Source organism: Podarcis cretensis (assembly GCF_951804945.1).
Source record: "Podarcis cretensis genome assembly, chromosome: 8".
NCBI lineage: Eukaryota > Metazoa > Chordata > Lepidosauria > Squamata > Lacertidae > Podarcis > Podarcis cretensis.
In genome coordinates this window covers 21,036,293-21,054,375 of record NC_137177.1, presented here as the reverse complement: position 1 = coordinate 21,054,375, position 18,083 = coordinate 21,036,293, and the positions used below count along the sequence as shown (strand labels likewise).

At 46.9% G+C, this 18,083-nt stretch overlaps 1 protein-coding gene across 3 annotated transcripts in view; it reads right to left on the bottom strand.

The window, feature by feature from the left end:
• Positions 1 to 8,707: 8,707 nt before the first annotated feature.
• The window catches only part of KIRREL2 (kirre like nephrin family adhesion molecule 2), a 61,945-nt gene continuing 52,569 nt past the window's right edge, over positions 8,708 to 18,083 (bottom strand). The window contains exons 11-15 of one of the 3 annotated variants that reach the window (XM_079986003.1): positions 17,210 to 17,408; positions 16,353 to 16,460; positions 15,122 to 15,231; positions 12,107 to 12,190; positions 8,708 to 10,452 (exon numbers count right to left, since the gene is read on the bottom strand). In XM_079986003.1, coding sequence (XP_079842129.1) covers positions 10,009 to 10,452; positions 12,107 to 12,190; positions 15,122 to 15,231; positions 16,353 to 16,460; positions 17,210 to 17,408 — 945 coding nt within the window. In that variant the 3' untranslated portion in view covers positions 8,708 to 10,008. Of the gene's footprint in view, positions 10,453 to 12,106; positions 12,191 to 15,121; positions 15,232 to 16,352; positions 16,464 to 17,209; positions 17,409 to 18,083 lie in introns of all 3 variants that reach the window. The other 2 variants (XM_079986002.1, XM_079986004.1) reach the window with 2 other exon arrangements.

Below are 18,083 nucleotides of genomic sequence, written 5' to 3'. Positions count from 1 at the left end.
CTAGCATGCTAGTGCAGCAAATGCAATTAAGGCAGCTGAGAGAAGGAAGAGGACCTCTCTCTCTCTCTCTCTCTCTCTCTCTCTCTCTCTCTCTTGCCTTGCATGACTGGCAGGGTGAGGCTGGATGGTTTGCTAAATCACAGCTTGTTCCTCTCACCCGGCAAGGATGTCCCTGTATTCAGCACAGGAGCCACAGATTGCCCTTCTGGGTTTTTCATTGGCATCAAGGAAAAATCCTCACATCCCTTGTGTGTGTGTGTGTGTGTGTTTGCATGCATGTGCACACACCCCAATGCAGGCACATTACCAAGCAGGTGTTGAGCAGTGTCAGCTCAAGCAGCACAGATCACCTGGTTGGGGGGCTGGTGGAGGTTGCAGAGTTGGAAGAGGCTGCAAAAGTCCGGCCCCCTGCAATGCAGGAATCACAGCTGAAGAATGCCTGACGGATGGCCATCCAAAACCTTGAATGAAGGAAAGTTCACTACTGAATATGAAATACCTTCCTTCCTCTTCTGAAAGAAGCTGTCCTTTTGGAGTGTTTCTACATGCAGGAAGCAGGGTTTAGCTAGGAAGGGCCAAAACCTATGAAATTTGCTGGTCATGTGCATGATCTCGGGTTGCAACCTGGAGCTCTACCCTGTACCTTTAAATTCCCTGACATGGCAGTGGGCAGAGAAGCTGACCTTTCTCCCCTATCTCCTGTCATCCATCTCCACCCCATTCCAGAGATTCTTGCTTTTTACAGCAGGGGGTGGAGATGACACATTCAGGGATAGAAGGGGATAGATGGGGATAGATGACACATTCAGGGATAGAAGTTGCTGCCCCATTGGCACAACTGAGCTTTCTACCTTGTGAGCTGGCAACACTGCTTTGGCCCTCCCTATTCAACTATCTATCTAGCAGCTGAAACAAATATAGCATCCTTTGCCAACCTGGAGCCCTCCAGAGATTGGCCCAAACATGGTTCATCTTTGTTTGTAAAGCTGGTGAGACCAACTTGTGCAGTCAACATTGCATTGGCGTTCCTTTCTAAATCTGCTTAAAAATTGACAATATAAGTGTCCTTTTGGACATGTCATCCACACCTGAAGGATCGCAGATTCACACATGCAAATTTACCACCATATGGAGTGCAAGGGAATAAATGGTGCCATGAAGTTATGCAATGGGCTACAAATACCATTCTTAAAAACATGAGGAGGTAGTCAACCATGTTTTGCTCACGAGCTGCCCCACGGAAAAGAACGGAACCAATTTAGCCCTGCTTATTAATTTCAGTGGGTCTACTTCACGTATAACTTACTTGAATGCCACCCCATTTATTTGTCAGTTTGCATTTCTTAGTACAGAAAGTACTGATCTGATGTGTAGAGATCTTTCCTATTCTGTTTAATACAAGAAGGTTGAAGAAGGTTCTCTTTGTGAAAGAAGGTTTCTGATGTTTGGGTTATTTCTTCCGGGAAGCTGAGTACAGCTGGTTTAAACAGGTTCTGTTATCTTTCTGTCAAGGTCGTGCTGACTATAATAGTAAGACCAGGAGAAGCCTGGATCTCACACACTTTTCTCTTTCTGTCTCTTTGTTCTAGAGTGGTGTTTTGTATGCTATAGTGTTAAGTTTGTCTTATTATAAGTATTGTAAGTTTTTCTGTAAGCACTGCAACTGGATTTTTAATGGACTGTGCCAATCCTGAATGTATTGGATTTGTGACCACGATGCTCACTTGCCGTCAGTAGAAGTAAAACTCTGCTGGATGAAATACAATTGCCTCTGGTCTATTTTTTGGGAACTCTGCATTGTGTTTAAGATTTTTCCTCCTCTGGAGATGGTGCGACAGTATTCATGTGGGATGGGCCAAAAATGCCTCTCACTTGGGGCACCATTTGGCCCAGGATAGGCCAAACATCTGCAGATTTAAAGGAACAGGGAGGCGGAGAAGTCAGTGGCTGGAGAAACACCCTTCACAACACTATGGCAGGGGTAGGGAACCTCTGGCTTGGGGGCTGAAAACAACCCAACAAGGCCCTTTCTATCCTCGGGACTCTCTCCAGGCCATGTTCCTTAGGTCACACCCGATCTGCCATGTTTTGCACCCTCCTTGAGCCCTTCGGCCTGAATGGAGTATATCTTGGAACTCCGGTAATGGCTCTTGTTTGTCAGGCTTGAGATGGTTTTTTTTTGGGGTGGGGGTGGGGACCAGAGTTCTAGGAACCTCTGACTCTTGTGTAGTTAGAAAGTAGCTTGGTGGCACATCTACCACCCATGTTTTGCCACTGACCATATCTACCACTGGGATGCAGACCCTCCAAGTGTCCCTAATTTCCAGGGACAGTCCCGGATTCCCGGATTTACATAACAACAACAAGAACAACACCAACAACAATTTATTATTTATACCCCGCCCATCTGGCCGGAACTCCACAGCCACTCTGGGCGACTCCCAACAGAATATTGAAAACACGATAAAACATCAAACATTAAAAACTTCCCTAAACAGGGCTGCCTTCAGATGTCTTCTAAAAGTCTGATAGTTGTTTATTTCCTTGACATCTGATGGGAGGGTGTTCCACAGGGCAGGTCCCACCACTGAGAAGGCCCTCTGCCTGGTTCCCTGTAACCTTACTTCTCGCAGTTAGGGAACTGCCAGAAGGCCCTCGGCTCTGGACCTCAGTGTCTGGGCTGAATGATGGGGGTGGAGAAACTCCTTCAGCTGTCTCAGTTTCTGATTTGATCTCAGAATGTCACGTCTTCCATTAGGATGTCCCTATTTTCATCGGATAAATGTTGGAGGGTATGGAGTTATCTAAGCCCTGAGGCAGCCCTGTATAGGAAAGCTTTTTTAATGTTTCATGTTTTCTTATATTTTTATATATGTTGGAAGCCGTCCAGAGTGGCTGGAACAACCCAGTCAAATGAGTGAGGTATAATAATAATAATAATAATGGAATAGGATGTCCCTATTTTCATTGGAGAAAATGTTGGAGGGCATGCGGCCCCTGAAAGCTTGCCCACGAGGAAATGTGGCCCTCAGGCTGAGGAAGGTTCACCCCAGTGCCTGAACTAAGAGCTTCATGGTTATGAAACACAGGCTTGGGTGAGTGTGAGGTCATCAAGTAAGAAGAGCACTTGAGGAACAATTGGGCTTTTCATTAGATCCTTCAAGAAGCAGGCTGGGCACAATCCATTGGCTTCCTGGAACATGCATGAGATAACCATCTATATGACACACTTCCATGGTGATTCATTGCTTACAGCAGAATTTGGCTGGGCCATCTGCATACCAGCCCTTGGAGGACACATGCTGGGACTGCTGAAGGTCACATTAACCTGCTGACCTCCTTCCCAGGCTGCCTGTTGGCCATTCCTGCCACTCTAGAGCAGGGGTCAGCAACCTTTTTCAGCTGTGGGCCAGTCCACCATCCATCAGACCAGGCATGGCTTAACCTAGGCCCTCCAGATGTTTTGGGACTACAACTCCCATCATCCCTAGCTAACAGGATCAGTGGTCAGGGATGATGGGAATTGTAGTCCCAAAACATCTGGAGGGCCGAGTTTGGCCATGCCTTCCTCAGACCATGTGGTGGGCCGGACTACATTTTGAAAAATAATATGAACCAATTCCTATGCCCCAGAGATGCATTTTATATAAAAGCACACATTCTACTCATGTACATTCACGCTGATTCCCGGACCGTCCGCGGGCCGGATTGAGAAGGCAGTTGAGCCGCATCTGGCCCCTGGGCCTTAGGTTGCCTACCCCTGCTCTAGAGACACCACTGGCAGCCCTCTACTGATGATGGCTTGATATTGCATGATGCGCCCCCAGTAGGATGACTGAAATCTGCCAGCTGTTGTGGAAGAAGCCCTCCAGGGGCGAACCAGGATCTTTCCAGATGACAAATGCTGCACTTTTCTCTCTGCACGACATTTGTGCCCGTGGGAGTAGAGCAAGCAATATCCTGTCCCCTGTTTATAATGGAGGGGAGGGGAATCAAGGAAGATTGGAGTGCAAGTTTGCCAACTTCTTATCTGGCAGGACTCCAGTGCCTTAACAACAGCAGCAGCAACAACAACACCCCCCACCCCACCCACCAGATAAGAAATATAAATAAGGTGAAGTTTTCCTTGTTGTGGGGCGTGGTTGGGAAAGATCCGTCAGTTACAACTCTGCAGAGGCACCCTTGTGCAGAGAATGCTGGCAACCTGGTGGTGCTGCGGAGAACATACCACTTTTTCTTTTAAAGCATTAGGAATGAAAATAGAGGGCCCTCAAAATGGGAGAGTGGTTATGTTTATCTCAGGCAGGGAGGTAGTTTTGCTGGTGTTTGCTACTTTCTAAAAAGAACTACACAGGCACTCCTGCACTTAAGTAACACACAGCAACTGCACTTGCCAAAAGCACACAGCAAGTGTTGGAAACTTATTTGCCACAGCTATGTGCTGCGTCTGCTGGTCACGTGAAAAAGTCCTGCCTGTGCATTTGCCCATGCAAAGTGGTCAGCAAGTGGTCGAATAAATCAATAGCATTTGATTAATGCAATGCTATAATAATAAATGAGTGTTATATTTTGTAACTTGCATAGGTTGTGTAGAGCTAATTCTGCATCCCATAAGCTTACAGAATGGGTCTGTCTCGGTTGTGGGGCTTGTGTTTTTTTTCTAGGCAGTCAAAGCCAGCTGGTGGAGGGAAGCTGACTTGCCTAAGATTTAGGATTATATCACACCTCGTAGCATCTCAAATACATGGCTGCAGAGTGGGCAACTTGCGCAACTGGTCTGTGTAGCTGAGCCTCCAAGCTGCAGCTTTTGTGGTCTGCATTTTTTAAACAAATTTCGATTGGCTTTTGGTGCTGCTTCGCTTTTGTGCGTTTTTATTATTGTGTGCTTTTGGTTTTTATTCGTTTAATTTGTTTGCCCTCCTGAGAACTCTTGGGAGTTGAAAGGGTAGGATGTGAACTTCAACAACGAAATAGTCAGCTTTCTGTATTCCTGACTCAGACCATTGGTCCATTTAGCTCAGTATTGTCAACACTGACTGGCAGCTGCTCTCCAGGATTTCAGATCAGGAGTCCTTCCTCCCCAGCTCTACACAAAGCTGTTTTGGCTTGAGCCTTCTGCATGCAAAGCAGATGCTCTGCTACTGAGTTACAGGACTTCCTCAGATAACAAAAGGACAAGCCTCCTAGTTTCCATACCTTACTGTAACTCAACTTGTCTAAGCTGATGTAATGGAAATAATCGCCTATTGCTTTTATGTTTACTCTGCTTCTGGTACTTCCTTTTTCCCTGTTTGCCCTTTGTGCAATGTTAGATGGTAGGCTCCTTGGGGCAGGGAGCTGCCCTCTTCTAACCTTGAAGGCACAATGCATCCAGCTGGCACAAGGTTAAGAAGACTGGCAACAAAAATAAATAATGATTATGTACCACGAATTAGCAAGTGATATAGCTTGTTATCTCCGGGTTGTGGAATGTTCTTGCTTATTTCTGTACTTCAAGCTGCTGTTAAATGACAAAGGAAAAGGCCAGGCTGTTATTTTTCTGGACAGTTGGGAACCTCATGTGCTCACCATTGTGTGTACATACATCGTAGAATCATAGAATTGTAGAGTTGGAAGGACCTCAAGGTTCATTTAACCTGAAGTGCAAGTAAATAATATCATCATCATCATCATCATCAAGAACAACAATAATAACAGGAGCCTGCAAGCAGGACCTCAGCAGAACAACACTCTCCCCATCAACTGTATTAATAAGGGTACTGCCTCTGCCTCAATGCTAGTATCTCTTGGTAGCAATATCTTCCACGACACCCATTTGGGATGATGTTTTACCAAAACCATCCCACACTCCCTGCCACAGCACCACACATTTTTGTGTGTGGGGTGTGTGTGTGTATGTGTGTGTGCAGGGAAGGCTGCCATTCCCTGCAAGTTGTATACCAGCAGCAAAGAGGAGCACTACTTTTAGCAGACAATTTAAAATATAGTAAGGATAAAAATGGTCCCATCACCTCCTGGCAAATAGAAGGGGAAGAAATGGAGGCAGTGAGAGATTTTACTTTCTTGGGCTCCATGATCACTGCAGATGGTGACAGCAGCCACGAAATTAAAAGACGCCTGCTTCTTGGGAGAAGGGCAATGACAGGCCTAGACAGCATCTTGAGAAGTAGAGACATCACCTTGCCAACAAAGGTCCGTATAGTTAAAGCTATGGTTTTCCCAGTAGTGATGTATGGAAGTGAGAGCTGGACCATAAAGAAGGCTGATCGCCGAAGAATTGATGCTTTTGAATTATGGTGCTGGAGGAGACTCTTGAGAGTCCCATGGACTGCAAGAAGATCAAAACTCTCCATTCTGAAGGAAATCAGCCCTGAGTGCTCACTGGAAGGACAGATTGTGAAGCTGAGGCTCCAGTACTTTGGCCACCTCATGAGAAGAGAAGACTCCCTGGAGAAGACCCTGATGTTGGGAAAGATGGAGGGCACAAGGAGAAGGGGGCGACAGAGGACAAGATGGTTGGATAGTGTTTTCGAGGTTACCAGCATGAGTCTGACCAAGCTGCGGGGGGCAGTGGAGGACAGGAGTGCCTGGCGTTCTCTGGTCCATGGGGTCACGAAGAGTCGGACACGACTAAATGACTAAACAACAACAACAACAAAGGATAAAAATGATGATGCTCTTTAAACAACGCAAGCATGTGGCTAATGTAACACTCACGAGAAATAGAGATCTTCACTGATTTCACACAACACAGTCATTTCCCGCCCCCCAGCCGGTGAGATACCCGCCCACCCATCTGGTTTCAAAAGCAGCAGTGCCACAGCGGAAAACCTGTGAAATATCGCTGAAGTGGAAAAAGAAATGCTGAAACAGGAAGGGTTTGGTGTAGCAAGCAAATCTCTTTCGCTCACTGTGTTGTGTATGTGTAACATAGGAACCTGTCTTATACATCAAGTAAAACTGTTTGTTCGTCTGGTATTATCCACTCTGACTGGAGTCTCCAGCATGTGTCCTTCACCTGCAACCAGCTATTGCACCTGAGGTCTTCTGCATGCAGTGCTTGTGTGATGCCACTGAACGTGTGCACCCCTTCCCCCAAAATAAAGCACTTCTCATCCGGTGTAACATAGGGATAGACGAGGCTCAATTTCTCATTTTCCTAGTCTTAAATTCAGTTTGTCACAATTCCATAGTGATTTGTGAAAACTCTCCCCCTCCCAAATCCTCAGGAAAATTTGTCAGCGGATTTCTCCTAATAAACACATTTTTTGTATGCAGTTTTGATTAATATACACAAGCAACTTCTGCTAACATAATGCATTTTTCGTATGTAGTTTCCCCTAATCTGTGCATTATGCCTGCAAACTTTCCCCTGATATATGATTTCTGTTCACATAATTTGGTAGGAAAACTGCATTGCAAAATTTGGAGACGCACGGATTTTGAAGGATGCATTTCGGGTTGTGTAACGATTTGAGAAGTGCAAATTACTTCTCACGTGGGTGGCGCTGTGGTCTAAACCACAGAGCCTAGGGCTTTCCGATCAGAACGTCAGCAGTTCGAATCCCTGAGAAGGGGTGAGCTCCCGTTGCTCAGTCCCATCAAAGTGCAAGTAGATAAATAGGTACCGGTCTGGCAGGAAGGTAAACGGCGTTTCCGTGTGCTGTTCTGGTTCACCAGAAGCAGCTTAGTCATGCTGGCTACATGACCTGGAAGCTGTCTGTGGGCAAACACGACTCCCTCGGCCTATAGAGCGAGATGAGCGCACAACCCCAGAGTCGTCTGAAACTGGACCTAATGGTCAGGGGTACCTTTACCTTTTTAAAAAAACCTTTACCTGGCCTTTGCATACCCGCATGCTACTTGGTTTTTGTAGCAGGAGATGCCAGGGCTGGAACCTGAGATGCTGTCTCTCCCCAAAGGGTGTTGTGCTATGTCAGATATCCTAGGGGGAAGCCCCCACTGTGGAGGAGAAAAGGGGTTCAGCACCTCCAGTGTTTATTGCACAACAGGGGATTTTACCAGTGCTGCTGAAATCTCTTCTGCTGTAAAAGAGTCAAATGTGCAGGAGTCCTGTTCACTGTTGCATTGGGTCAGAGCTGTGGCTCTGCTTTAGTTCCATGGAAGTGCAGAAGAGAGCATTGGGTACTGCTTTTGGAGAATCTAAGGCAGAGGTGGGCAACCTGGGACCTTTAATTATAGTCCATATGTTATGTTCTGAAGTTCTCACCCTGGGACAGCAGGGGGATACTGTAGATAATTATGCAAATAAGGGATCGAACGTGGCGTTCAGTGATTGGATAGTTTTAGAAAATTGTTACAGTTACGTTGTATTGGAGCTCTATATAAGCAGGCTGACTGAACCCTTCAGTCCAGTTCTGTTCTGGCCTGTGAATAAACAAGAGCTGTTTGAAGAATCGCTGTGTCGTCTGATATGTTCACCCACAACTTAACACCATCAACATCTGGAGGGCCAATGGTTCCCCACCTTTTCCTTCAGATTTTGAGTTTTAAAAGGAAAGGCTCCAGATCTCAAAGGTTGCAAATATATGCTGGAATGTGTATGGGTAACATACACTTTTCCCTACCAGCCAGTCTGACCTGGTACAAGGCAGCTTCCTCTGTTCCCAGAATTCCCCTGGTGTGTATTTGTGCTCTGTCCTGCTGCCTAGCATTCTAAGGCTAAAATAACAAAAGCATAACTCCATTCTGCTTTTTAAATTAAATATAAATATTTGAATTCTGCAGTAGGCAATACATTTACAACTCCCCCTCGTCTTACGCAACGCACTCAAACAGGCGTGACCATTGTGTGCTAGTGTGAAATCCCAGTCTAATAATAAAAAAATGCAAAAACAAACAAAACAGGGGGAAAGACCCCCCCAACCCCCCTAAACCACTCCCAAGCAATTCTGGAAAGATCGAAACAAAAATGTCAGAACCATCAATAGCAGAGAAATACACTTAAGGCAAAAAGTAATAATAAGGAATAACTTATTAAAAAGAAAAGAAAAAGAATCCCACAAATGAAATCAACAGATCCCATTGGCTTTTGGCTTCCTATATCCTCCCACATCCCATTCTTGGCTTTTTTAATAATTGGATTTTAATCCTCAGCATCATCCTGTCATTTTAAATGTGCCTAAAGAGAGTCTTGGCAAGTCTTAAAATGGCATAAAGGTTGAGCACTATCGCCACCTCCCTGTCGGTCCAGTGCAGTGCAGGTGCCGTCCTGTTCGAAGCGCAGTGCCTGGTTTATTTGCTTGTCTTTAATTAAAGGGGATGGGCGGGAGTGTAGGAGACACCCCAGCTAAAGAGGGGGGCAGAGGGAATGATTTAAACCACAGCATCAAGCCAGGAAAAAATTAAAAGGCAAGCACTAGGGAGGGGCCCATGCTTGGAGATTTCCCAGAATCATGCGGCTGGTGGAGAATCTTGCCTTGACGGCAGGGGATTTGCCCTCGAGGCAGCTCTGTTTCAGGGTGAGGAGAGAGAACAAGCATCACGTAGTCCCGGCACCATACTGTGCACCGTTTTTCAGCACCCACTAGCTTCTTAAGCCAATGCTTTTGTCTGACAGACAACCGTGCCCGCCATTTTGAATAATCTGGATTCTTACAAGCGAAGACAGATTCCCTGGAAAGTCTGTCCTCTGTTTCAGCCAAGGCAGTGTGCTTTCCGCCGTTTTCAAACCCACTCTTCACGTCCTGGCGTGAAGGCAGGCAGGTTGTTGGTTTCCTTGCTGCCCGAGGGAGATGGGCTTGGTCTCTGTCAGAAGATGGCGAGAGGGCTGTCGGCCATCTTGGCTGCCAAGCCAGCTACCTGCCGCCGTCCCACCCCACCCCACCGATATACACACAAGGAGAATTGGGTACCCTCAGGAGGAAAACGAGGGTCGCAAGTCTATCACCCTGGCAGTTCTGAGTCCGTTAGCCACAAGTGAGCAGAGTCCGTTCCCTTTTCTCTTTCTCCGGAGGTGACCGGCATTTGGCAGGGGACGGGCATGAGTCATACGTGGGTCTGCATGCGCTGGTGAGCGGGGCGCCCATAATCAGACTGTTGGGACAAGGACGTGTAGGAGAAGCGAGAGCAACCCGAGACTTTGCTGGCCTGGTCCGACTGCCCGTAGCCGCTCTCCGCTTTCTCGTAGCTGCTCGGTTTGACGTAGCTGGTGAAGGCCCGGCTATAGGGGGCGGTGAGGTAGGCCGTCCCGCTGTAGATGTTCTCCTGGGGGAAAAGACGCTCATGGGGGTCGTAGGCTGAGCGGGAGCCGGGCGTGCCCAGGGTATAGCGGTGAGCGTATTCATACAGCTTGGGCTGAACTGGCCCCGTGGAAGGGTACAGAGAGGTTGCCCCGAACAATGGGCGGGGGCCCGGCGTGTACTCCGAGAAGCTGCTAACCAAACTTGGTTCCTCGTGGGCGCGCACCTTGTAGTAGCCATTGGTGGGATCCTATGGAAGAAAAAATATATATCTGTATTGGAATGCCAGGGAAGCAAATATCAGGATGTGCCCCAAAGAATCTGAATATATGAAAAGAATTGTGTACAGCTGAAAACGCTGGCAGCATTAAGATAAATTCAACAGTGTAAATAAGTTTTGATGGATGCAATAATGGAATACTGAGTGGTATTGCTTTTGTAAAATGTGCAGGGATTTATGATATGCAAAATGAACCATGGAAACAGAAGAATGGAAGTCATTGCTATTGTAAGGATGTAAAATGAGTATTTTCAATGGTAAAACAGAAAATGTAATAAAAATTATATGCAAAGAATCTGAGAGAATTGACAGTGTGGCGTAGTGGTTGGAACTCAGGAGACCCAGGTTGAAACCACCTCTGGCCACTTCCAAGCATGGTTAGAGCCCTTTTAACAGCCATGGTTCCCCCCAAAGAATCCTGGGAACTGCGGTTTGTTAAGGGTGTCAAGAGCTGTTTGGAGATTCTTCAGAGAGCTAAAAATTCCCAGAGTGGCTTAAAAATCCCCAGAGCCATGGAAGCCATGCTGGACGTTCAGCTTCTGAAAATTGTTTGAAAACTGGAAAACTCACTTCTGGATCTCGATCGTTCAGGAGTCGATTTGTTCGGGAGCCAAGGCGTTTGAGATCCAAGGTATGACTGTATACCACCAATTTAGAATTACTGCCAATTGTCAAATGACTGTTTTTTTAACTGGGTTTTGCCACCCAATTTTAACTATGTTTTTTAAATCATTGGTGCAGTTCTGTCATTTATCCTTTGTTGTACATTGCCCAGGGGTTCTTTTGGGGGAAGGGCCATTTACAATTACGACAAATAATCATAATAATCATTGATGTGATTTTGTTGCTTAACCATAGCACCCAAGAGAGCTACTGGTCTGTCCCTTTCTACAGCTGGGGAGCTAAATTTCAACTACTGGGACCTGCCTTTAACTGAGCTGCCTTATGTATTTACAAAAAAGAAGAGGGCCTTTTCTGCAGTGGCACCCACACTCTGGAATGCCCTCTCCAAATAGGCACATTTGGTGCCCATATTACAATCTTGTCAAGTCCTATGCATTTTAGGTGACATTTTAGGTGGAATTTTGCCTTACTTCGTTTCTCACTTCTTTTAAAAACGATTTTCACCTGCCTCTGCTTGGCTGAATATAACAATATTTTATTTGTTTATTTAAGAATCTATTGTTTATTTGTTGGTTTTTATGTTGTATTTATGTTTTGAAATCTTTGGTGGTGGTGAAGAAGTATTTTAAATGATTAAACATTTTTTGTAAAGGAGGAGGAGATGGCTATTACTCCCATGCCCTTATTGGAGGAGACAGATAGCTAGAAAATGGGACAAGCTTTTGGTATGGATTAGGAAGGCATTTTTAAATGTTTGTGTGACTCTTTGGTCTTCGAGAGGTTCAGAAAGGTATACTTAGGGCAGTGGTGGTGAACCTGTGGCCCTCCAGATGTTTGGACTCCAGATGTTATCAGCCCCTTCCAGCCTGGCCAACAGTCAGGGATGATGATGGGAGATGGAGCCAAGAACATCTGGAAGCCACTGGCTGGCCAACCCTGACGTAGGGCTCTTGTACGGTAGGCAGAGCGGTCAGCCTCCCAAAGTCCCAGCTGAGCTCACCTTCAGCTCTTGGCTCCCTTCGTCATCCTCCAGGATCTCACTGTGCTCAGTGTGGGATGTAGCTGGAGACTCACTGCTTGTGGCCTGGAGGGAGATGAAGGGGGAAAGATGAGCAGCCTATAGAAAATGCCCTCCTTGTCCTGGCTTGAGTTCTTTAGGTCCCTTAGGACCAGGCGAGGCAAGACAGTGGAGATCCATGACAGCATCTCCTCTTGTCTTCTCTTTATTATCATTTAGGCTGTGAGGGCCATTCCCTCACAGGCCTAATTTCAGGGGCATAATCTGCAGGCTCAGGTTGGCAGAAGTACATTTTTTGAGCTCAGAGGAAGACCCCCACCTCTGGCTAACAGCCCAAACCCTCCTGTCCTATCAGTGACCAGTCTAAGGGAGGTGGGGCTGGGGGAAGACAAATTATTACTGAGTTTTGAATGGTATGGAAGGGGTGGAGAGAGATCTTCTCTCTCATCCTACTAGAACTTGGGCATGGGTGCTGATGAAATTGATCAAGGACACAATGGATGGTTTAAACCAGTGTTTCTCAGTTGTTTTTGGACTACAGTTCCCCTCATTCCTGACCATCCTGCTAGCTAGGGATCATGGGAGCTGTAGTCCAGCAACAGCTGGAGACCCAAGGTTGGCAATCACTGGTTTAGACTGCTGAAATTAATAGACATGGCACATTTATTTATTTAAGTCATTGTTTGCGTTTCTAAGTGCCGTGTGCTTAAAAACAATCCATAGAAAATGGGACAACAAAACATTAAAGTTTGCCATAAAGCCAATCCCTACTCCAACATGCCTGCTGAAACAAGGAAGTCTTTTGTCATGTGTGTGAAGTGCAAGAAAGGTGCCCGTGGGAGTTATAAGTATTATGAGCATCATTATATAATGGACTTGGGCCCTCAACACTGAATTCAGGGCTTCTAGTAGTTAAGTTATGGGGGACCCCAACAGAGACTCCCCGAAGGATCTCAGTGGTCAGGCCAGGATATAAAGGATCAGTCCTTAAGATAGCCTTGACCCAAGTTGTTAAGGGCCTTGCAAATTAATACAGGAACCCTGAACTTGTCCCAGTAACACATGGGCAGCCAGTATAAGCTTGAAGCATGTGCTGGTGGTAGGTAGCCTGTCCCAATCAATGGTCTAGTAGCCGCATTTTGCACCAGCTGGAGGTTCCAGACCAGACACAAGGGTAGCCCCACAAAGAGCGCATTGCAGTGCTCAAATCTTGGTTAATTATCGGTATGCAAGGATGGCTGCTAGCTTAGATGGCCTTTTAGAAGAGTTAGGCAAAAATTCATGGCGGGTAGAACAAATTGGTACCATGACAGGAGCAATGTAGCCTCCATGTTCAGAGGCCATGTCGCAGCCTGTGTATACCTGGGTGCCAGTTCTTGGTGGTCGGCGAAACCCTCTAACAACCCAATGAAGACTGAGCATTAAAAAAGAGGGCCCAGACTTTGCAAACTAATGGAGTGGGGAGAAAAATGGAAAACCAGGTTGGTAGGGGGAATGGGATATATTGGGAAAGTGCATGGCTGGCAGGCCAGACACCCTGAAGAGCACAGAATCGTAGACTTGTAGAACTGGAGGGGACCACAAGGGTCATCTAGTCCAACCCCCTACAATGTAGGAATCTTTTGCCCACCTTGGTGCTCAAACCCATGACCCAGAGATTAAGAGTCTCATGCTCTAATGACTAAGCTATCCCAGCACTCCACCCTGCAACATTTTATTGTATGCCCCACTTGCACTTTTGAATACTGGAGGCTTGTGGGTTTTCCGGAAACATCTGCTTGCCCACTAGTGGGAAAGGGATGCTGGACTCCGGAAGGGCTCTACTTGTATTCTTAGCAGGCTGTGTGCTTTGTGCTTTGAAGTAGTAGTAGTAGTAATAATAATTTATTATTTATACCCTACCCATCTGGCTGGGTTTCCCCAGCCACTCTGGACAGCTCCCAACCGAATGTTAAAAACACACTACAGCATTAAACATTTAGCACTTCCCTAAACAGGGCTGCCTTCAGATGTCTTTTAAAAGTCAGATAGTTGTTTATTTCCTTGACATCTGATGGGAGAGCGTTCCACAGGGCGGGCGCCACTACCAAGAAGGCCCTCTGCCTTGTTCCCTGTAACCTCACTTCTCACAGTGAGGGAACTGCCAGAAGGCCCTTGGCGCTGGACCTCTGTGTCCGGGCTGAATGATGGGGGTGGAGACGCTCCTTCAGGTATACTGGGCCAAGGCCGTTTAGGGCTTTAAAGGTCGGCACCAACACTTTGAATTGTGCTCAGAAACATACTGGGAACCAATGTAGGTCTTTCAGGACCGGCATTATATGGTCTCAGCGGCCACTCCCAGTCACCAGTCTAGCTGCTGCATTCTGGATTAATTGTAGTTTCCAGGTCACCTTCAAAGGTAGCCCCATGTAGAGTGCATTGCAGTAGTCCAAGCGGGAGATAACCAGAGCATGCACCACTCTGGCGATACAGTCTGCAGGCAGGTAGGGTCTCAGCCTGTGTATGGAGGCTGAGATGGAGTTGGTAGACAGATGGAGCTGGTTGACAGCTGCCCTGGACACAGAGTTGACCTGCACCTCCATGGATAGCTGTGGGTCAGGGGCACAGTTACCTCATTCAGGACTAGGGAGTCCCCCACATCTGCCCCCCCCCAAACAGTACTTCTGTCTTGTCAGGATTCAACCTCAATGATAACTTCCATCTTCTCTGGTCCCAACTGGCTGTGTTGGGTGGGGCTGAGGAGTTGCACAGTCCCATTTGGAGGGACCCATTGCAATAAATTAACATGACTAGCTTTGGCCCATGAATTTAAATGGGTCTACTCTGATTAGAACGTAGTTGGCAACAACCCTTGGAGTCCCAGAACATCTGGAGGGTGATGGGCTCCACACCCCTGCTCCATAGGCTTGCAAGAGAGGACCCCCAGAGAGTCCTTTCATGTATATTAAGTACCTTTCAAGTCTTTGGGCAGTGCATCAGGACACCGGCTCTACTCACCATGGGCTCCTTGGCATCGTCTTCGGTCTCGCTCGGCCGGCTGGGGCTGCTCTCACTGGTCGTGATCTGTACCAGAATGTCTGCCTTGGAGAGCTGTGTTCCCCGCTTGGCTGCAGAAAAGGCAGAGTGACAGATACAGACATGAATTCGGCCTTCCTTGCCTGCAGCTCCACACAAAGATGACCTTCCTTGCCTCACAGAACTTGGGCTTTTGGATGGACGCACACATGAAGGTATCACAGGAGGAGATACCTTAGGCCCTATTGTGCTTCCTTAAATGTCTGCTCCTTTTATACAGGGCAGCATGGCTGAGTGGTGCAACACTGCAGGAGATTCCAGGTTCAGTCCCAAGCACCTCAAGGTAGGGCTGGGAGAGAATCCTGCCCCCAAACCTGTCCTGAACCTGTTTCTGAACTGCAGTTAGTCTGTTTCTTTTTTCTTTTCTTTTTTAAGTGGATTTGTCACGCTAGGGCATCAGAGCCCTTCAATCTACTGTTTAGTGGCACAAATTTAACATTTTCCAGCATGTGCTCCTAGATGCCCATGCAGATAGGATTTGAGTAAGAACAGCAGTGTGTGTGGGGGCGACCTTTCTGTTTTAATTCTGTGATAAGGTGAAGGTATAGAGTAACTATAATATGCAACATAAATTGAAATTATGGGAGAACTATGGAGGGAGAGAGGGGAAGTCGTAAGTGGAGTGATTGGTTGTTAAACTTGAAATGTTACTGAATTGCTTGTTATCTGTCTATCTATATCTATCTATCTATCTATCTATCTATCTATCTATCTATCTATCTATCTAATCATCTATCTATCTATCTATCTATCATCTATCTATCTATCTATCTATCTATCTATCTATCTATCTATCATCTGGTACGGTCTTGCTCACTCCGCTTGGCAGTGCCAGATCTCCAAACACAGGTCTTGGAGCCCCTTTTGAACTGGGAGACACTGGAGAAAGAAGTTTCTCCAGGTGAGGCATGTGCTCTGAGCAGGTGTGCTGAGCAATGGTCCCTCCTCTCCAGTAATGACAGAATGCCTCCTGCTGGGACTTGACCTCCCAGCCTCCCTTCTCTTCCCTGCTGTGCTATTCCGGCTCGTGTCACCTCCTTCAAACACAATGCAGGCTCCCCAGGCTTTCTTTAGTCCTCCAGGTGCACGTCAAGTCTGGAACAACCTACAAAGCAAGAGTAGGGGGGGAGAGGGGGCTGCGGGGAATCCTCACCTTTTCCACAGCGCTTGCGCCGGTAGCAGAGAGAGAAGAAGACCACCAGGAGGAGGAGAGCAGCAACGCCGGAGGCAGCCAAAGCACCCAAAATTAGGACGGACAGGACTTCTGATGATAATAAGATGGGTTATTTACACACGCACGCACACACACACACTTTTTATTTGTCGTATTAGGTAGCTTTGCTCTCTCTTGAAGAAATTCAGAGCAATTTACAAGGGTTTATTATCCCATGTTGTCACTGCAACTACTCTGTGGCTGCTGAGAGACAGCGATTTGCCCACAGGAGGTTTGTGGCTATGATTTGAACTCTGATCTCCCTGCTCTGAATTTGACACTAGGTGGCCTAATAGGGGGAGGGCCTGGGTCAGCACTTCACATCCTCAGGCAGCTTCTAAGGGCTCACCATACTGCCTGCTCTGGGATTCCCCACAATATTATTTTTCTAGTCTGATATACTCTGGGCAGTGCCATGCTAGGGGCATTGTGGGAAATAATGATCATCTTCATATCATCACTTTTTCCAGAAAGGTGAGCTCAAAGCAACTTGGAGAAGCAAATGTTAAAAATAAGTGGAAGGACAAGAGGAAAAACAACCTAAGGTCCTCACCTATAGTATGTATAAAAAAAGCAAATGCAATGGAATCCCACCCCCATCAAAAGATAAGCAGAAATTAAGGTCCAAAGAACCTGGAGGAATAAAAATGTGGCCCTCTAGATGTCATTGGACTACAACTCCCATCGTCCCTGCCATGCTGGCTGTGGCTGATGGGGTTTGGAGTCTGCCAGCATCTGGAGGGCTGCAGGTCTTCCCTCCATGCCCCAGGCTTCCTGGCCAAAGATGGGAGCCTCACCTTGGCGGCGCAAGCTGACTGCTGCAGAGCGGGCACCAAAGCGGTTCCAGGCCGTGCAGTTGTAGGGCAGGGCAAAGTCGGCGTCGTGGGTCGGGTCGATCAGCAAGGCTGAGAGCACCCCTTGGTCCGTCACCACTGTGTCCACGGTGAAGCGATCCAGCGAGCCAGCATCCAGCACCCGTTCTCCCCATGCCCAGGCCTGTGACAAGGGGAAAGGGAGAGGATCAAGGCTATGAACAGCACATAGCTGTCAACTTACAGATTTGAAAATAAGGGACCAGCAGCCTCGAAAATAAGGGATCAGCAGCCAAAATAAGGGATCAACAAATACTTTGATAAAATACATATTTTGTTGCGTGCAAAGGGCTTTAGATACCTATTAGGTCCATAAATTACCATATAGCATATATTCAACACAAAAAAACAGCAACAATTTGTTGTTGACAAAGGACAGCTGGACATAGAAAGGGCCCCATTACCTCCAGTAGCTTATTTAAGGGACATCATCAATAAGGGACAACAGAGGGACATGGTGCTGGGATAAGGGACTGTCCCACCAAATAAGGGACGCTTGACAGCTATGGAACAGCAGTGGGGCATTGGGACGGAGGCGGGCAGGGGCACAACACCTAAGGGAGAATGGGGTCACCTGCAGGAGAGCTACCTGCAAACACTCTGCATGCCAAATAAGCAAGAGAGATATCCACCAAATAAGCCGAGCAGAGGGAGAGGGAGGTTACATCAGCTTGCAAGGCGGCAGGTCAAATGTCTACCCTTTTATTTTGCAAAATTCCCCATTATGCTCAGCCAAAATGTCACAAACTAGTGAGCAAGCTTTTGAGTCTGCCAGAAGACTTTATCAGGCTGGATGCTA